This window comes from Rhopalosiphum padi, chromosome 1, assembly GCF_020882245.1.
Source record: "Rhopalosiphum padi isolate XX-2018 chromosome 1, ASM2088224v1, whole genome shotgun sequence".
NCBI classification, from domain to species: domain Eukaryota; kingdom Metazoa; phylum Arthropoda; class Insecta; order Hemiptera; family Aphididae; genus Rhopalosiphum; species Rhopalosiphum padi.
In genome coordinates, this window is record NC_083597.1 from 62,323,573 (window position 1) to 62,346,117 (window position 22,545).

A 22,545-nucleotide genomic window follows, 5' to 3' on the forward strand; every position below is an offset into this window, starting at 1 on the left:
ACAAAAATATTATTATTAATTAATTAATGAAATGGGAGAAGATAATCGAGTTTCGAAAGAGCAAAATATTAAAACAAAAAGTGAAAATCAATCTTTGAAGAATCACGTTAATATTCTGGAATAAAAAGCTTTTGAAAATTGTATTAACATTTTTGGTATGTCAAGAATTATGGATTTAGACTGCGTAAAAATAATAACAATAGAAAATATTGTGACTAAATTGTTGAGACTAAAGACATGAATGAAATGAAATGAATTTCATGTACACCAAAAAATCGTAAATAAACCTAAGAAAATGTTCGCTAAATTAAACGCTAGGCTAAGTAAGAAAAGTCTCATAATTGTTTACTGAAGAAAACTAAAACTAAATGGGCAAATGATCTGAAAAAATCGGTCAAACAATGCAATTAATGTGAAATTTAACACATTTGTTGTTAAAAACTAAGACATTTTCTGGCGAATCTGGTTTTGAATTTGTATGGTTTAAATTTACGAGTAAATTCCGTTTTAATTATTTTAATTGGATACATGGATATAGACATAATTTGACTTTCAAAATAATATAATGAATTCTTATTGGCAAACGGGTTTCGATCTTTTATTAGGTAATGTATTTATACTAGATTAGTAAAAGGGCCACAACACACATGTGTATATTATATATAAAGATATACAAAAATATGTATGTTCTTTCAACGAAATAAATACAGGTGTTTGCTAAAAGATTTAATTGATCACTACTCAACTGTAATATATACTTTATTTATAGAACATTTTTAAGTTATAAAAATTAAATTAATGTTATAAATTATAATAAAATAAAATCCATATAATGTGAAGAAGAACTGACATTGTATCTAAATTTAAATCGGTAAATAATTATTTTTTTTTTATTACAAAATATTATTAAAATTATCATAGATGAACTTTCATCAATAAAAATATACTTAATATAAACTCGAAGATTATTATAGTAAACAATTAAAGGTTTTTATGTTCAGCACGTCGCAAATAATTCTTATCTTTAAAATACAAAAAACATCCAAGCAACGTTAGCTAGCAGCCTACGATAAAAAAAAATATAATATAATAGATGTACTAAAATATTTTTATTTTATGAAAATAAATTTCGGAATTTATCATTAAATCGCAAATCAACATGGAGATTAGTTAACGAGGTCACAGGGACTTCACCATATTCGAATAAAGAAAAAAATCAATAGTGACTCCAAGGTTACTGGTAATTTGAATATAAAATTTTGATGGTATTTTTTTTAAAAAAAATTTGAGGTTTCAGGGGTATAAATAATTATAAACAACTTTAAAAACGATATACTGTTGGATATGATTATGGTAAGGGTTGAAATTAAAAAGTGTTAAAGTGATTAATCGAATAAATACGTTCAACCGTGTAAAAGAATAATATTAACTATAGAGTTTCGAATGGAAAAGGCCTATTCATAGAATTAATCAGATAACAATTCAAGTTAACTATTTTTTTTTATATTGTCTGTACTTAACTACCAGGTCTATATATTATAAAATATTAACTTTATAGGTATCTTATTGTGTAAGTACTTATTCATTACGGTTTTAAAACTCTCTAATAATACACATAGTTTAGCTTATAGGAAATTTATATTTGTGTTTGTATACACGAAGTACCTATGTACTATATTGAGACATGTACAATATACTCGTATATTATATATTATTTATAAGTCAACATAAGAAAAACAATATTAACCATAGAGTATTGCACTAAATACAGTCAATTACAATTTAAAATGCCAATATACTTGTACTGTTTTATTTATTATTTATAACCTTATAGGTAATATCATTGATTATAAATACTATTAAAGTATTTATAATCAATGGTAATATATAGGTATTAATATTAAAATATGACGGTTACACCACTTACACATCACATATGAATGGCGAATATTATTAGTAACTATTAATAAAATATGGTTTCATATAGATCATAATATCCACGAGCGATTACAACTAACGTAAGAATAAATAAAAAAATGTGTATTCAAAAAAAAATATATATATTGTTAATATAATACATTTTAAACCTATTTTTTCTAACATAATTTTTTAAATATTAATTTTGCAGTTAATTATGGATCATATAACTTTAAAAAATTAAATTGTTATTATATTATACTAGAGAAATTTAACATTTAAATTTATTGTAACCCAAAACAATTTTTTTTTTTTGAATGTAATATTCTATTAAATTTTAATATTTAGCTATATATCCTAAAAAATATCAAAACTGCATTAACTGAAAGCAGTTAATTTTAATTAAAAATAATAATAAATTTAAACGAATATAATATACGTATATATAATAACACAATGCAAATTGGAAATTGGTTATTATTTATATTTCGAAGCATTTATAGCATGTGTTAGATGTAATTAGATGTATTGTTTAAATTTCCTATTGCAAATATTATTTAAATCAGATACCTAACTTAGTGTTAGTGAAAAATTAATTATATATTTTCTATTTTGGTTTTTATCAATCAAGTTTTACCATTAAGACGTAAATAAGAAATGCTATGTGAAATAAAAAATACATTAACGAAGTATTTTCAGCTAAATTATTGATGTTTTTATCAAACGCAATTATTCGTATATATTATAGTAAATAGAGATACCGATAATAAATCGCATTCATTGCTAAGCTAGTTTATTGTGTTTTAGTATTAAAAAGAAAAGTAAATAATAATAATGTTATTAATCTTGAATATGTACAATAATATAATAATGAAGAAAACACTTGATAATGAAGAGCTTATTATTGTGTTATAAAATCGATATAATAAATCAATTAATCATCATCAAGTAGAGAACACGTGTAACGTGTCCAATACTTTCTTATAAATTTCGTTAAATTATTAAAAAAAGAAAAAAGGATGAATGAGTCATTAGTCATTACTAAAGAGATTTAATAGAGATAATACATTTTTATCTATTGATTTCCTTTTTTAAAAATTTTTTACTATGATACTTTAATCTTATCTCTCTATATTATAATAATAATAAAATAAGTGTATATTACAATATACTGTACGTCATAATGTTAATTTAGTAAATTGAAGAAGGAGATAAATTCAAGGACTTGTGTATGGACTATTCAAAATATAGATGTGCACCATGTTAAGTACTTAAATAGGTACTAAAGTAGTGCGTACATCATAACGGAGTCCCAGCGCGCGAAAAAAAACTGTTCCGTCTTGATAATGCACTTGGTACGTGTAATCAGTGTTAGAAAAATAAACGTAGTATAAATACGTTATTCAAAACGCGTGTCATCGGAACGTGTAAGCACTGAGCACGTAATTGATGTCTTGACAATCATTCACTGAACTTTTCACGTCTTTCTAAGTAAACATATATAGAGTTTCTAAGTCGTAATAAAGTCAAAAAAGTAAATATAAAAATTATTTTAGAATAAAATACAAACTGCAAAGAATTGAAAAAATCGAAATGTCAATGAAATCCTGTCTTATAAGTTATAATATTAAATATACAAGCGATCAGTAGACATTTTATGTAAATTGATTTTAAAACCGTTGTACACGCATAATATAATTCGTATCATAATAATATTAGGTGAAAATGCTATGGAAATATAATATGACGTATAATATTGGAACGTGTATTTTTACGCATTGTTATTTGTTATAAAAGCGTAGGCAATGTATGCGATAACAAAAAAGATATATGTCTATATATATATATATATATATATATATATATATATATAATTATAATCTTAATATCAATAACCGGTTTCCGTCTAATGCGTAATTACTAGGAAATAAAATAAAGCTAGTGCGCCAATAGCCGCTAAGTCGCAGTTCGCGTTCGGAGCTCCTCGCACGCGCATAGACTTGTATGATGTACGCCCTGTGATATAGCCGCAGATACCTGTCCGTATTATTATATATTTATATAGGTATCCCTTTACACACAAATCATAACCACGAATGACCAAACCGCACTGCACATAGCTTACTGTATTACCTATATATATTATATATATATAAAAAAAAATCCGATGGCAGTGATAAAAATGTCGACCACGGTCTCTCTGTCGTTGTTGTTGTGGTTGTCGTTTGACTTGCGGACGATACCGGTCTCTGAGGCTGCCCGGATATTGGCCATCGAAACGATAGCAGGTAAGAGCCACTGGAACTTCATGAGCTCGGTGCTCAGGTCTCTGGTGGACGCCGGACACTCGGTAACCGTTTTTACGCCGTTTCCGGACGGCGACCGGGAAAATTACACGGAGGTGGATACGTCCCACGACTTTCCGATGAAGCTCGACTTAGATGTATTGCAGACGATTAAAGACTTTGCAGAGCCGTTCGCGTTGATCAAGATGATACCCAGTATGGCTAAATACTATTGCGACGCGATTTACGGTAACCAGAAGCTGACCGAAGTGTTAGCTCCCGGGGCGCGCGACCGGTACGATTTGCTGGTAATCGAACCGCTGGGAGTCGATTGCGTTTCGTACATACCCGACGCGCTTGGTCTGCCCGTGATCTACTCGATCCCGTCACCGATGATCACATTCACCGAACGGCTGTTCACGGGTCATTTGTCAAACCCGTCTTGTGTGTCCAACATGTGGCTCAGCCACGCCGTGCCCAGCACATTTGTCCAAAGGTTTACTAACACGGCCCTGCTTACATACAGTTTGATCAGAATTAAGTACGACCAGCTAGTCACTTGGTCAACCGACGTGAGACCGTATGATTTGGCTCCGACCGTCAACCCGTCCATCATCTTCCAGAACAGTCATTACGTCACTGAGTCCCCAAGACCGATCACACCAAACGTCGTATACGTAGGTGGTATACACCTGAAACCCGCCAAAACTATACCAGAAGTAAGCGATTATTAAAATATTTTAATATAATTAATATATTATTATAATATATGTGTGTGTGTGTGTGTGTATAATGTAATGTTAAATTTTGGGAATTTAATTCATAAGAAACTTTGATGATGCAATTATTACAAGAAATGACCATAACCCAATATTAAAAAAAAATCTATTCAATTAACAATATATTTTCAAGATAAAACTTAAAACAATTTCCTGAACGTTTTTTATTTATTAGAAAGGAATAAAATGGGTACATACCTAGCTTACTAAGGTAAGTTAACATTTATTACAATATTTTAAAACAATTTTTGATTTATATTTCAAAAAATCAGATATTGCCTTTTAAGGTACACCATTATATTAATGTACAGGTAATTATGATAATAAAATATTAAAATATTGTTAAAGTATGTTATAAGTACACAACACACTTATAATGTTTACGATTAAGATTTAGATTATAACCACGTTGACTCAAAAATTGACTCTGATAATGAATATAATACTTCTTCGATATAATATTATCTCTAACACAATAATTTGCAGTAGAAAAATTAATTATTAAATGTTAAAAGACATGGTATACAGGCATACAGCATACAGACAGTCGTAATATTAACAGGTTAAAATGTCAAGGATGAAAACATGATTAAAATTAAGATAATATAATTTTTAGATTAATAAATATTACTTATATTACTTAATAAAGCGAGAAATAATTACTTATTCAGAAATTATAGAAGTGTAATGGTACATGTTAAGCATAATATTATAAGGATACAAATACTAGAACAAGAAGTCGTTAACCGTTGCTAATTGCATTAGGATTTACGATAATATTGGCAAGAAAATTGAATTTAAACATTCCAAAAATATTATATTAATCTGATTCATCATTACATTTTGATAATGAATTATTAATGTTATAAAAAGGTCAATAATTTTATAACAGGAAATTCTATTACTAAATAATTATATAAGTAATATTATTCAAAAGGTATGAATACATTGGGAAGGGTTCTTAAAAATGATTCAATAATCTAATATACTTAAGAAAAATATAAACAATTTTACTAAAACAATAAGTTAAGTTTAAAGGTAATAATACTTAAAAGTTCCAGATTGTACTAAAAAATGTAAATTTAAATCTAATATTATTGATTCATTTAATGTTACATCATATAACGTAATTTTGCTATTCTTTTATTTGTTATTTGAAAGTATGTGGATTTGAGGGAATAAAAAATAATGTATAAATAAGTTTTAATTAAGTTAGATTAATATTTTTGTTCAAGGACATACTAGATTTCATCGAAGACTCGCCTCACGGAGTTATTTTCTTCACATTCGGTTCCACGATTAAAGTCTCGTCGTTACCGGAACATATTGAAAAGGCATTTAAAGATGCGTTGGCCGACGTTCCTCAGAGAGTATTGTGGAAATACGAAGGCGAAATGAAGGACAAACCAAAAAACGTGATGACAAAAAAATGGTTTCCGCAAAGGGAAATACTGTGTATGCACGATTTATGATGGATAAGCCAATGTTCGTTCTTAGGAAAAAGTAAAAAATAGAAACAATTATATCTTTTACAGTGCATCCCAAAGTGAAACTGTTCATTAGTCATGGAGGTATGTCCGGAGTGTACGAAGCAGTGGACGGCGGTGTTCCCGTACTGGGTATTCCAGTGTTCTACGATCAACCTAGAAATATTGAACATTTGGTCCTCGCTGGAATGGCGATATCCGTAGACCTGTTGTCGACGACAAAAGAAAAATTGTCTAATGCCATTTCGAAACTCATAAACGACGAAATGTGAGTCTTAGATAATAATATTTATTTCGAATAATACATAATATGATTTCCAACACTAGTTTTCAACAGTATTTGTTATATATCTATATAATAAATGTGTAAATTGTTTATAGATACGCAAAAAATGCTAAAATTGCTTCCATCCGATTCAAAGACCGACCGATGACGCCTCAACAGTCGGTCGTATATTGGACGGAGTATGTGATCCGTCACAAAGGTGCACCACATTTGAAATCTCACGCCTTGAACTTGACGTGGTATGAATACCTACTGTTGGACGTGATTGGTGTAGTGTTGACTTTTGTTTTCCTAGTCATATTTTTACTCTGTAAGGTTTTAAAATGTATTCGTCATTACACTTTTAAAAACGACAAAGTCAAAACTCATTGATAACACATTGGTACTACCTTATCGTACAAACATTTGATATTTATTACCATCACAATTACTTTTATTATTGTTATTACTATTATTATTAATTTAATGTAAGAGTTATATTTATTGACATTGTTATTTATTCAACGGTTATTGGTCACTGAAATAATAAAAAAGTAATCGAAATAAAATAAGTTTTTATCATTTATATTATATACCTAAAGAAACTATTTATGAAATATATTGAACAGAAAATATATCATAATTAGGTACCGATAGTTTTAACCAACTGCAATTTAAAAAAGTTATCACACAAAGTAGTTTAGGTGTAATTATTTATTTTACTTTTAAATCACAATATGTTAAATCTAACATACGCAAACATATACATACATTTATACATAGAAAAACTGCGTCTTGGCCGTAAGATAGAAATAAAGGTACAAATGTAAGTTGTTTATCAACAATTTTGACTTAATATTTACAATACACTCACATACTCACAAAAATATTCACGTCCTCACCTATAGTATCTATACATTTGTTTATACTTTACTACTACTTGTATTAATTGACACTCGCTAAAACCTACAACTCCTTGTCAAAGTACACTCAAGTTAATGACTTTATAAAAAATTTAATTTGATCAATATAAATAAAGTAAGCTGATGTACGATACCACACATCTATCGTTTTACATCAATTCCTTTTAAGACCTCATCGAATCATATAGTATTTATTTACATAATTACATTTTATACCTTAGCACAGTTCATTCTTTAAAGGTCGATCGTTAAACTATTGCAAGAAAAGTGTAACACAATTTTTATGACCCAAAATGTTTTTATTAAATCTAAACAAATATAATATTATATTATTCTACCGAGATCAGTATAATAGCCATTTGCCTCTCCGCGTATAGTAGTTACAGTCGCACGCACATACCTGCTGAACTCCACAACAGCTGCGGGACTCTCCTCTGTCACGGTATAGTGGCATTTAATAACAAAACATTATGTTGCTTCTCGGGTTCTACTTATGCAGGGGCGGATAGGTCTATTGGGAAATCGAGATTTTCCCGGTGGGCCCCTGTCCGTACAAAATTCTCCAGTCTCAACACGGTATTTTATGTTTTGAATGTTATTGATAATATAATAATAATATATCGAACTATATACAATTTTGAAACAGTTTATTAAGTTTATTTTATTGGTAGGTATTTGGTTTATAATTGAAAATTAAATAAATACTTTTGCGTTTATGTTAATAATATATGACATTGTATATAGACATATTTTAGTACGTTTTCTAGGCATTTTACCAATTGCGCTCAAAATATTTTACAATACCTAAGGAAAATGTATTAGTCAATTATAAATTATAACTTATAATTATTATATGATAAATGAAAACACTAACCGATTTTTTTATGAGTATTAATACATAATTGCAACTTGGGCCTTTTCCCCTTTATATAATAATAATTAAAATAAATAATTTTTTTTCGCATTGTACAAGTTATTTTTCGATCGTTAATTATTCAAAATCAAATACCAGTTATATTACATAATAATTCGTTTCATAAAATTCCTCGTATTGTTATACAATACCCAGTCACTTAAATTAGAATCAATCGATCAATAAAATATAAGTTTTAATTTGCAAGCATTTTAGTATATTACATTATACAAGCGCAATTGCATACTGACCCTAAACGAAAATTTTGTTTTACGCGCAAATGGTCCATGCCCGTTGTCTATGTATATTATGGATAATAAATACCTATAATACTAATTATAACGTATCGTATGTATGAGTGGTGCGGTACTCCGAAAAGAAAAAATAACAAGAATGATCTTTTAATGACAAGCGCTTCTATGTGCAATAAAATAACTGTATTTTTTTTTCTCTTAAGTATGTAAAAAGTTATTTAAGACATTCAATGTCACAAGAGCATTTAGAAAGTTTAATATTATAATGAGTATTGAAAAAGAAATGTTAACTAAAATTAACCCTTATGATATTATCGATAAGGTGGCTGCATAAAGTGATGTATTAAAAAAAAATGATGTATTAATAATTATGATCGAATAGTTTTACATTAAAATAAAATAATATTAGAGTAAGAATTATTTAGACTTGTTTTGTAAATGTATTGCGAGCGAAATGTTTGAACTCTTTGGTTCTGGGCCATTGAATATAAAATCGCCCTATCCGCCCCTGAACTTATATGTTAGTGAATTATACGCTAAAATGTGTATTATACATATATTATTATAATAATATTTTGTCTCTATGCTGTATAATTATATTATAATGTCAATGACCGTCTAATGTATTTGTCGGTACTAACATTACATAGTTCATGGAGTAGTTTCTCAACTCTTGCAAAGTTGGTAGTCATGAAATGATTCTTCTTGAGAATGTCTGGTTGATGTAAGTTCGAGCTGTAGATTCCCCGATATACGTTTAGCACAAAGTTTATATTCGAGTAAAAGCTTAAATCCTACCCAACATATTATTTCGCAATGTTGAGTTATCGTAAACGCTTTTACATTTAGTCTTGTACAATTAGTTTGTAATAAAACTAACATTGTATAAACATTAGTTAGACATAATAAAATCACACGCACTAAGTTAAAGATCACAGATATTAAATTAATTTTGACCTTGAAATAAAGGAACCAATTAATAATGGCTGTTTATAATGAGAAGTTTTTATTTTATTTTTGGTATACGAAATCTTCTTCTTTCAGCTTCATGATCCAAAGTTACTGAAATTGTAATACCTGTTTTTCTCTATATTAGAAGATAACGATTTTTAACTTATAAATTTCTTATGATTTTTTTTTTTGTGTTCATTATGACCTTGTATTGGGAGCAAAATCTTTTAATTACCTAATTGTAAAAATTATTTTATATAGAAATTTTATAATTTTCACCTACTTATATATGTACTTTCAATTAATTTGATTATTATCATTAGTATCACTGCAGTTACAATTACCATTATTACTTGATCGAGTAAACATACATTAATGATTAAAATTAAATAAAAGAATGAATGGTAATAAAATATTAAATTTAGAATTATGCCAGTAGGTCAAATAAAAAATAAAATAAAACACAGTAAGCAATTTTCAGACATTCAAGTTAGCTATAATAATATTATCGTAATATAATATATAAATATTTATTTATTTACAGTATTGACTATTGATTTATTACTATTGACTGCATATTTATTATTTAATTTAATTGCTATACAAATATAGTGAATTATTCCTCAATGACAAGGTACAATCGAAACATACTGTAATGTATAGCGGTCACCTACTTTCCCTTTTTATTTTAAACGTTTTAATGTATTTGTCCTTATAAGTATAATAGGTGTTACCATAACTAGACAGATAACTATAATAAATTGCTATTTGCTAATCTTTTTTACTATGTTTTATTGTTAAAAAAAAAGAGTTATCAAAATGCAATGCAATTACTTTTGAATATGCATACTGAGTACTGACATTTAATGCTATTGATGGTTACATAATTATTAATAATTATTATTCATTTTATTCAATAATATAATTTTAAGACACTAAAACCCTGTTTCTATAGTAATTTAATACATATAATGTTATATTATACAATATACTTGTAAAATTATAACAAATCATGTGTCAAAAAAGGAGATAAATTCGGTGATTCAAGAATAGAGATACCTGCAATTTTAAAAACAGATATAAGCCATATATGTGATAGTAAATATTACGGACTTACAGGAGTGTTTTTGTATATCATAATAGTGTTAATATCGCGAAAAAAATATAGTTCTGGTTTTGACATTGAATTTGGTGCACACAGTTGTTGATTCTTATTAAAATAAATATAGCACAAACTTTTTTATTTTGTACTTATTCAAAACATATGTATCATTGTATCAACACAAATGAGCGTAAGATACGCTGATAATGTCTCGTTGTTTGTATTCGCCGCACTTTTTGCATCTTTAAAGTAAAAATGAATAACTTCTCAGTCCATAAATAATAAACTCGTATAGTCGCATTATAACATGTATTTTTAGAATAGAAACTGCACAGACAGTTGACTAGCAGTATTTTCAGTATAATATCGCACAAAGGAACCGAATGGCATTGAAAACCAGTTTTGGATAAACAAAAAATGAACAGGAGGCACCAAGCAACAAAAATATACATGTAATTTGATTTAAAAACTCATACGCATGTATAATATAATTATAGTTTAAAATAATAGGAAAACAAATCGTATGTATAATATTATGATGTACGATGTTATGATGTGAAACTTTTCCGCATTTTTATTTTAACGTGGTCATTACGGGCGATAATTAAGAAAAGATAAATAAGTAATATTGTGTACCGGTTCCCGTTAAATGTTTAATGATTAATGAACGACGAAATTCGACCACGGACAGTTGAAATTTGCGTCCGGAGGTGTTCAGACGCATGCAGACTTGCATAATATACACGCGGTAGTAACCTACATATTGGTGAGACATACAATTTTGAAGCTTAACCTTAAATATCATAACCACGTCTGTAACTAAAACGGATCGTGTACTGTTTCCGGTAATTATAAAAAAAAAAAAATTCGATTGCGGCGATGAAAATTTCCACTGCGGTCTCATTGACGTTGTTGTTTTGGTTGTCCGTTGACTTGCAGACGATTCCGTTCTCGGAGGCTTCCCGAATACTGGCAATCGAAACGGTAGCGGGAAAGAGCCATTGGAACTTCATGAGCTCGATGCTCAGATCACTAGTGGAAGTCGGACACAACGTGACCGTTTTTACGCCTTTTCCGGACGGCGACCGGACAAACTACACAGAGGTGGATACGTCCGACGACTTTCCGATGAAGCTCGACTTAGACGCGATACAGATGATCCGGGATTGTGGCGAACCGTTCACGTTAGTTAAGGCTATATCCACCATGCCCCGGTACTATTGTGACATGTTACACGGTAGCCAGAAGCTGATCGACTTGTTAGCTTCCGAAACTCGTGACCACTATGATTTGCTCTTAGTCGAACCGTTAACCTTCGATTGCGTTTCGTACATAGCCGACACGCTTGGTGTGCCCGTAATCTACTCGATCCCGTCACCGATGATCACATTCACCGAACGGCTGTTCACGGGTCATTTGTCAAACCCGTCTTACGTATCCAACATGTTGGCCAGCCACGCTGTGCCCGGCACATTTGCCCAGAGGTTCACCAACACGGCTTTGCTGACGTACAGCATGGTCAGGACCATGTACGATGAGCTAGTCACTCGGATTACCGATACGAGATCGTATGATCTGGCTCCGACCGTCAATCCGTCCATCATCTTCCAAAACAGTCATTATGTCACCGAGTCCCCGAGACCGATCACACCAAACGTCGTATACGTAGGTGGTATACACCTGAAACCCGCCAAAACTATACCGGAAGTAAGCGATTATTAAATTATCGTGTTATAACTGATTTACCTGATATACTTACCACATGATCGTGTTTAATGATGTTAAATTTGGAAATTCAATTCTTGAAATATTTCCATGGTAGTTTATATGGTAAGTTATAATTAGTGACAATTATGTCATTTCGTAAAATGTAAGAATAATGTAAAAATGTAGTTAATGTTACTGTTAAATGTAATAATTGTATAATTATTTAAACAATATGTCGTTGACCGTTTAAATTTAAATTATAAGAAAATATTGTGCAAGAAATTAAATTTAGACAATGTTAAACGATTATATTATTTAAAATTATTATGAATTATAAATATTATAAAAATTCTATTAATTTTATAATTAAAAGTTCTATGTAAGTACATATTTTTTTCTAAATTGTTTTAAAGTTCTAGGAAATTTTAAATTTTTCACAAATGTTTAAACCAAATCAAATTTAATATCCAAAACTACCCTTAAATTTGAATATCAAAGCAATTTTTTGAGGACTTGTGTTTTGTGTATAATATTCACAAAATAAAACAAACATCATCAATAAAATCAATAAATGTATTGCTCTACATAGAATTTGAAATTATGATATTAGTTAGATTGTTTAACATATCAAAAATTGACGCGACCACACGTGATGTTAAACACAAATCTAAAAAAATACCAATGTGCTAATTTGATAAAAAATTATGAACTTTAAGTCCTTTAAAACAATTAAATATTAAATTTGACATAATTATAGGATACGATAAAATGTTTTTCCTTATTCAATTAATCTTAACTTAAAATTTAAATATTTTTATTTTTTAAAGAACTTAGCTACTTAAGTTAGGTTAGATTTATATTCAAATATTCATTTTTAATATCTTTGTGTGGTTCTTTTTATTGAATAAAAATAAGATAATATTTATTCCTTATCATAGGCTATCTATATCCATCTATGGATATTGTAAAAAAATTATAGTTTAAACACGATGGTTAGTTACAACTTATAAATTCACATAGAGTATTCATAGGGTTTTTTAAAATCTTTTTGGAAATCAAGTACCTATAAAAAAATAATTATGTACAATAAACCTATATAATACTTACAAAAGACGACCAATAATATAAAATAAACAAAAAAAATAGGTTTTAGAAAAAACTTCCTAAAAGTTTCAAATTATACTAAAATATAAAAAATAAAATTAAATTGAACATATTTATAATTTGGACTGCAATGACCCGACTAAAAATTAAATATAAAACGATATTTTGTAAATTAGAATAAAAATTATAAATTGGGTATGTTAAATTGGCAAAACACGCATAAAAATATACATAAAAAAAACAAACGATAATACGCCAAAAAATATGTATAAAAATAGTTTAATATTATTATATTATTAAATATTTACTATTTTTACTTACCAACTATTATTATTTATTAAATTATAATTTTATTATTAAACAATTATAAACATCCTAAAACTATAATAATAGATTAAGTGTTAATTTTATGAGTTATGATTGTCGAATAGTTGAATCATCAAAGGATTGTGTTTAGAAAATCCATATGTTTTTTATTTTTATTTTTGAATTATTCACTTATTAGCTTCTCTGATTTATTATGCTATTAGAGTATGCATAATATTAAATGTAATATTAAATTACATACCTCAATACCTGTATGTAAGAAGCAAAATACCATTTATGTTATATCTTTCACTTAATTGACAATGGTGTTAACCTAAGTTATAAGAAACATTTCATTTATATGTAATTTACAAACAGACAGAAAAAATGAAGTGTACAATTTATTAATATTAATATGAGTATTTGAGAGAATAAAAACGATTTTAAACGTAATTTTACTATTCTTTTATTTGTTATTTGAAAGTATGTTGATTTACTGGAATAAAAAATAATGTATTAATAAGTTTTAATTAAGTTAGATTAATATATTTGTTCAAGGACATATTAGATTTCATCGAAGACTCGCCTCACGGAGTGATTTTCTTCACATTCGGTTCCACGATAAAAGTCTCATCGTTACCGGAACATATTGAAAAGGCATTTAAAGATGCGTTGGCTGATGTTCCTCAGAGAGTATTGTGGAAATACGAAGGCGAAATGAAGGACAAACCAAAAAACGTGATGACAAAAAAATGGTTTCCGCAAAGGGAAATACTGTGTATGCACGATTTATGATGGATAAGCCAATGTTCGCTCTTAGGAAACAATTATATTTTTTACAGTGCATCCCAAAGTGAAACTGTTCATTAGTCATGGAGGTATGTCCGGAGTGTACGAAGCAGTGGACGGCGGTGTTCCCGTACTGGGTATTCCAGTGTTTTACGATCAACCTAGAAATATTGAACATTTGGTCCTCGCTGGAATGGCGATATCCGTAGACCTGTTGTCGACGACAAAAGAAAAATTGTCTAATGCCATTTCGAAACTCATCAACGACGAAATGTGAGTCTTAGATAATAATATTTATTTCGAATAATACATAATATGATTTCCAACACTAGTTTTCAACAGTATTTGTTATATATCTATATAATAAATGTGTAAATTGTTTATAGATACGCAAAAAATGCTAAAATTGCTTCCATCCGATTCAAAGACCGACCGATGACGCCTCAACAGTCGGTCGTATATTGGACGGAGTATGTGATCCGTCACAAAGGTGCACCACATTTGAAATCTCACGCCTTGAACTTGACGTGGTATGAATACCTACTGTTGGACGTGATTGGTGTAGTGTTGACTTTTGTTTTCCTAGTCATATTTTTAGTCTGTAAGGTTTTAAAATGTATTCGTCATTACACTTTTAAAAACGACAAAGTCAAAACTCATTGATAGTACATACAGCTCCACCATATAAACATTTGATACTTATTATCACAGTGACTTTTACTATTGTTATTATTATTAATATTAATTGAATGTAAGTCTTATATTTGCTGACAATGTTATCTATTCAATAGCAGTTCGTTTACTAAAAATAAGAAAAAAGCTTAATTATATATTATATTTGTATTTTTACATTCTTCCTGCAATTCGTCTCGCTCTTATAGGCGGTTTAATATGTTTTCAACAAATAATAAACTAGTACTTTTATCGTTTAGAGTTTTTATAATAGTGACAAAAAAAAATTGTATTATAGTAATTTAATTAAGGTTAAATATTTATTAATTATTTTAGAAATTAATCAGTCACATGTTTGTATATTATACTTATAATATTATTTTATTTTTATCAATAATGAACTATAGTTCTGAGTTCTTAATGCACTTAATTACTTCTTTGAATTTTACATCTTGTAAAAGACCTTTTTCTACACTCATCATCATAAAAGCTTCATATTTATTTTGACCCAATGTAGCTCTCAATCTTGTTTTTATTAACTTCAACTTACTAAATGACTTTTCACAGTTTATTTGTGTGAAAGATAGTTCAATACCATTTGCCATATTCATATACCAAAAATATATTTTTATAAATAATAGAATGTATCTATATTGCTCTTATACAAGATATTTTAACAACATATCAAAATCAAGCAATACATACATTCCTCAGTATCATATTTTCCCCTTATATTTTGTATTTATTGTTCTTGTTTTTGTGTGATCGTAATATTACATTCTTCATAGTCTGTATCACTATTATCATTGCTGTTAGTATCATAACCATATTTATCTCTTTCTGTTTCAAATGGTGGGTTTCTTAATAAGTTGCATATTACGCATTGTTTACCAATTTACCATGTTAAGAAAAAAAAATTTTGCACTCGTAAAAAAAAAAAATTAAAATCCACCCTGTGGCTTACATATTCTACACTATTAATACAGTAATATTAATTATTTCATCTTAGAATTGCGATAATATGTAAATATTAGATATACATTTGATATTATTGCACCAAAATAATAATTAGGAAAAATATTGAATAGAAATTACAATATTATTATGATAATTAAGTTATATTTTGTTCACATAATTCATTTTGTATCACCGACCAGTGGTATCATCATACAAAGCGACCCAATCGGTATTTTACAACCAGCCTCCCGGTCCAGGCTGCCGTTGACAAACATACATCCAAACACTGTGTCTTTGCCGTAAGACAGAAATAAAAGTACAAGTGTAAGTTGTTTATCAAAACTTTGAACTCGGATAATATGTTTGGTATAGTGTACAGTACAAGCCTACTCACAAAAATAATGTATCAATGACAAACCAACCAAAACGCATGACAAAAGTAAAGTGCTTCTGGTACCTCACTTCTTTACCCGATATACATCATAGTTATGTTCATACTATCCTCAAAAAAAAAAAAAAAAAAAAATGCCAAAGCACACGTAATAAAATTGCCCTATTCCGTAAATATCGTTGGGTACCACTCATATTAATTGAAACACGCAAAACCTAAAACTCCTTGTCATCGTATACTCTCAAATTAATAACTATAAATAATTTAATTTGGTTGACATAAATAAATTAAGCTGATGTACGATAACATACGTCTATCGTTTTACACCAATTCCTTTTAAGACCTCATCGTATCATATAGTATTTATGTTCGTTTTATACCTTAGCACAGTTCAGTCTTTAAAGGTCGATCGTTAAACTATTACAAAAAAAGTATAACACATTTTTTATGATCCAAAACATTTTTATTACATTTAAACAAACATAAAATTAAATTATTCCACTGAGGTCAGTATAATAGTCATTCGTCTCTCCGCGTTCAGCAGTCACAGACACACGCACACACCTGCTGAACTTTACGAAAGCAGCGGGACTCTTTTCCTACGGTAGTGGCTTTAAATAACAAAACATTATGTCGCTTACCTATAATTTCGCTTCTCGGGTCCTACTTATGTTATTAAATTATAAACTAGAATGTGCATTATATATATATATATATATAAATACATATTTGTGTATAATGTATATTTATAAATAATATCGCGTCCCTCTCTATGCTACATAAATACTAATAATGTCTCATCGTTTGTAAAATTATTCAACAAACTTTTTCTATCTTTAAAGTAAACATACATAACCGTAACTTCCTATTCGTAGGTTTTAAATTCGTATAGTATTAAAAAATATTATTTTAAAATAAAAACTGCACTAAGGGTTGACCTAGTATATCCTTAATAGAAATTTTCCTCGGGGAGGGGGGATTTAATTTGTTTTAGAGAAAAACTGAAAAAACTAAATTTCAAGTTCAAAAATAAAAATAAAATCCAAGACTTTATTAAAAACGCAATTATTTATAATGTTATAGTTGGATTACAATTAAATTGTAAATATTTCAAAATTTTCGTAAAATAAGGATCGTGGGAGATTTATTCACCTCGCTCGACCGTTATTACGCCTCCGGGTTGATCAGCAGTATTTTAATGTAATCGCTCAAAAGAACACAAGAATTCGATACGGCATTGAAAACCAGTTATAGCTAAACAAACAAACAAGCAAGAGGAACTAAACAACAGGCATATACTATGTAATTTGATTTAAAAACGTATACGTGCATATAATATAGTAATTAAATTTTAAAAAATAGGAAAACGAATCGTATCTATAATATTATGATGTACAATGTATAATGATGTGAAATTTTTCCGTATTATTATAATAACGTGGTCATTATGAAGGATAATTAAGGATTAATTTTATATAGGTAAGTACTTTATATTGTGTACCGGTTTCCGTCAAATGTGTAATGACTGACAAAACTCGACCATGCACAGACGTAATTCGCGTCCGTAGCTGTTCCAACGCGTACATACTTGCATAACATACACGCGGTAGTAACCTATAGTGCCGATACATTGAATATTGTAGCTTATCCTTACAAAAAAAAAAAATCAAAATCCCATCTCTAACTAAAACAAATCGTGTACACGTTTTCGGTAATAACAGCACAAACAAAAAAACTTCTGATGGCGGCGAAGCAAATCTCCAACACGATCTCCCTAACATTGTTGTTTTGGTTATCGGTTAACCTGCAAACGATTCCAGTCACGGAGGCTTCTCGAATACTGGCAATCGAAATGGTAGCGGGAAAGAGCCATTGGAACTTTATGAGCTCGGTACTTAGTTCACTAGTGGAAGCCGGACACACTGTGACCGTTTTTACGCCTTTTCTGGACGGCGACCGGACAAATTACACAGAGGTGGATACGTCCGACGACTTTCCGATGAAGCTCGACCTGGACGCGATGCAGACAATTCGGGACTTTGGCGAGCCGTTTGCGTTGGTTAAGACTTTATCTGGCCTTTCCCGGTTCTACTGTGACGTGATACACGGAAACCGGAAACTAGTCGACTTGTTAACTTCCGGTACACGTGACCGCTACGATTTGCTCTTAGTCGAACCATTAAGCTTCGATTGCATTTCATACATAGCCAACACGCTTGGTCTGCCAGTGATTTACTTGATTCCGTCACCGATGATCACTTTCACCGAACGGATATTCACAGGTCATTTGTCAAACCCGTCTTGCGTATCCAACTTGTTTGCCAGCCACGCTGTGCCCGGAACATTTGCCCAGAGGTTCACCAACACGGCTTTGCTGACGTACAGCATGGTCAGGACCAGGTACGATGAGCTAGTTACTCTGATTACGGATAGGAGATCATATGATCTGTCTCCGACCGTCAATCCGTCCATCATCTTTCAAAACAGTCATTATGTCACCGAGTCCCCGAGACCGATCACACCAAACGTCGTATACGTAGGTGGTATACACCTGAAACCCGCCAAAACTATACCGGAAGTAAGCGATTATTAAATTATCGTATTATAACTGATTTACCTGATATACTTATTGCATGATCGTGTTTAAGTATGTTAGATTTGGAAATTCAATTCTTGAAATATTTCCATGGTGAAATTATTATCAATGATTTCCGGGACCAAAATTGTTTTAAAAAAACCTATTCAATGAATCGATTGAATATATTTTCAAAATAGAACTCCAAAATTTATGTTAACTATTTACAACAGCATACTTCACTGTATAATGGCTTGTTTTCTATTAACTTAATTTGATTAGTTTATAATAATTTTTGATTGGTTTTTTCAAAAAATCAGTTATAGCTAGCTTATTACTATTTATATCACTATTATATACCGGTTATTCTTGTGATAAAATTTTAAAATATTTTGTGCGATAAGTACACATTATCTTACTTTCGATGATCGTGTTTAGGTCAAAATAATAACGGTTAATAATACGTTAATAATGGTGTGAATGAGTTATGTTGTACAATTTTGAGTTAAAAATACGACATTAATTCTCAATAATATTTAGATTTAGAATCTAATCGCTCTGATAATATTTTTGGAACTGTAGTATTTGTACACAATCAAAAAGCAAATTATACATTATAATACCATAATTCATAATAAACATTTACTATCACTTATCAGTTATTAAAATTATTAGTTAAATATCATATATTAATACCACTTATCTATTTTTTATTCATTCTGATTAAGTAAAAATTATTTTTACTATTCCTCATTATATAAATTTAATCAATCACTATTTAGGTTAGTTATTTTTAATCAAACCATCATGGCATCAAAATTTTAAATTTCTACAAAAAATTATTAAAAATTAAAAATATCGACGCCATGATTGTTTGATTAAAAAACTAACTTAAATAGTAATTGATTAAATTTATATAATGAGGAATAGCAAAAATAATTTTTACCCGATCAGAAAGAATAAAAAGGTAAGAATATTTATAAAACATTATGTAATATTTAAACTAGCAGTTGATTACCATTGACGATTTTATGATGATAAATTGTGCGTGAAATTAAATTTAGACATTTCGACACAGTCATATCAATCTGATTTATTATTAAATTCTAATCATGAATTGTAAATATTATAAACAATTTTTTAATTTTATAATTTCAAATACTTTTTAGGTACAATTTTTTCCACCATTGTTCTGAAAAACTCTGAAAAGTTTTGATTTTATCTATAATGTGTAAACTAGATCCAATATATTATAATATCTAAAACTACCCTCAAAGTTGATTATCCAATAATTTATTTGAGTACTTGTATGTCTACATACACAAAATAAAACACATTTCATCATAGAATCAATACATTTATTGCTCCGTTTGAAATTATTATGTTAGCTATATACAATATGCTAATTTTTAAAAAATCATTAATATTTTTGTTCAAGGACATATTAGATTTCATCGAAAACTCACCTCACGGAGTGATTTTCTTCACATTTGGTTCCACGATTAAAGTCTCATCGTTACCGGAACATATTGAAAAGGCATTTAAAGATGCGTTGGCTGACGTTCCTCAGAGAGTATTGTGGAAATACGAAGGCGAAATGAAGGACAAACCGAAAAACGTGATGACGAAAAAATGGTTTCCGCAAAGGGAAATACTATGTAGGCACGATTTATGATGGATAAGCTAATGTTTGTTCTTAGGAAAAATTAAAAAATAGAAACAATTATATTTTTTACAGTGCATCCCAAAGTGAAACTGTTCATTAGTCATGGAGGTATGTCCGGAGTGTACGAAGCAGTGGACGGAGGTGTTCCCGTACTGGGATTTCCATTGTTTTATGATCAACCTAGAAATATTGAACATTTGGTCCTCGCTGGAATGGCGATATCTATGGACCTGTTGTCGACGACAAAAGAAAAATTGTCTAATGCCATTTCGAAACTCATAAACGACGAAATGTGAGTCTTAGATGATATTTATTACGAATAATATATAATAATAATAATAATAATAATTATTATTATTATTATAATTTTTATTTTTAGCATTAGTTTTCAATAGTATTTGTTATAATATACATTCTATAATAAATGTGTATATTGTTGTTTACAGATATGCAAAAAATGCTAAAATTACTTCCATCCTATTCAAAGATCGACCCATGACGCCTCAACAGTCAGTCGTATATTGGACGGAGTATGTGATCCGTCACAAAGGTGCACCGCATTTGAAATCTCACGCCTTGAACTTGACGTGGTATCAATACCTACTGTTGGACGTGATTGGTGTAGTTTTGACTTTTGTTTTCCTAGTCATATTTTTAGTCTGTAAGGTTTTAAAATGTATTCATCAGTACACTTTTAAAAACAACAAAGTTAAAACTGATTGATAACACTCAACGTTATTTTATAATATCTGAACTCTGTGTGTACTTGAATAAAAATCGTTGTGTTTATAAGAACGACATAGTGATATAAACGTTTTATAATTATTATCACTATTACTATTTTTACCATTATTATTATTATTATAGAAATTGTTATTACTATAATTACTATTTTGATTACTATTTTGAGTTATGGTTGTTGTGTATTCGATAACAGAGGTATCTCTAAAATAAATAACTGCGCATTTGAATATAAAATATTTTTTTATCATTAAAACGGTACAGTAGAATTCGTTCATAATGATGTTTGATGGACCACGAAAAAAAGACTTTTATAACCAAAAGTTACTTAGCAACCCAAATTTAAGAATCAAGTTTTTACAAAACGGTATTAATTTCATTATATCATCCAACTTTGTAAATAAATTTGGTTTTATTGAAACACTTTATACAGATTAATATTTATATGTTTTATACATATTATACTTAAGTCATAAAATTACTTTAATTATTGTGTACATAGTATATTATATTATTAAACATAGAAATAAAGATTATAATATTATAAAATACAGGTCCTTGGGATAAGACCTTAAATTTTCAAAAAAGATCATTAAATCCGGTACATTATTACAACCCGTGTCATTATAAAAGGTTTTAACTTTAATAGTATAACCTAATATGGACCAAAAATCTTCAAAAAATTTTTTTTTATTAAATCGAGTACGTGACTTCTTAATGCTCATCAACCATAACAATCTCGACAAATTACTTCCTGAGTT

General features: G+C 29.0%; 1 protein-coding gene across 1 annotated transcript; it reads left to right on the forward strand.

The window, feature by feature from the left end:
- Positions 1–3,827: 3,827 nt before the first annotated feature.
- LOC132926409 (uncharacterized) lies at positions 3,828–21,928 on the forward strand. The gene is made up of 8 exons (XM_060990762.1): positions 3,828–4,921; positions 14,552–14,771; positions 14,836–15,055; positions 15,169–15,442; positions 18,487–19,380; positions 20,816–21,035; positions 21,116–21,335; positions 21,490–21,928. Exons 1-8 carry the CDS (start codon positions 4,085–4,087, stop codon positions 21,764–21,766), a joined length of 3,162 nt encoding a protein of 1,053 aa, XP_060846745.1. The 5' UTR covers positions 3,828–4,084; the 3' UTR covers positions 21,767–21,928.
- Positions 21,929–22,545: the final 617 nt, after the last annotated feature.

What these genes read in the sequence shown, in the direction of transcription:
- LOC132926409 (XM_060990762.1), top strand. Translation starts at nt 4,085, where the DNA reads ATGGCAGTGATAAAAATGTCGACCACGGTCTCTCTGTCGTTGTTGTTG. An exon ending in CCGCCAAAACTATACCAGAA is followed by an intron (nt 4,922 to 14,551) that starts GTAAGCGATTAT and finishes TATTTGTTCAAG; the next exon opens with GACATATTAGATTTCATCGA. An exon ending in AAACTCATCAACGACGAAAT is followed by an intron (nt 15,056 to 15,168) that starts GTGAGTCTTAGA and finishes AATTGTTTATAG; the next exon opens with ATACGCAAAAAATGCTAAAA.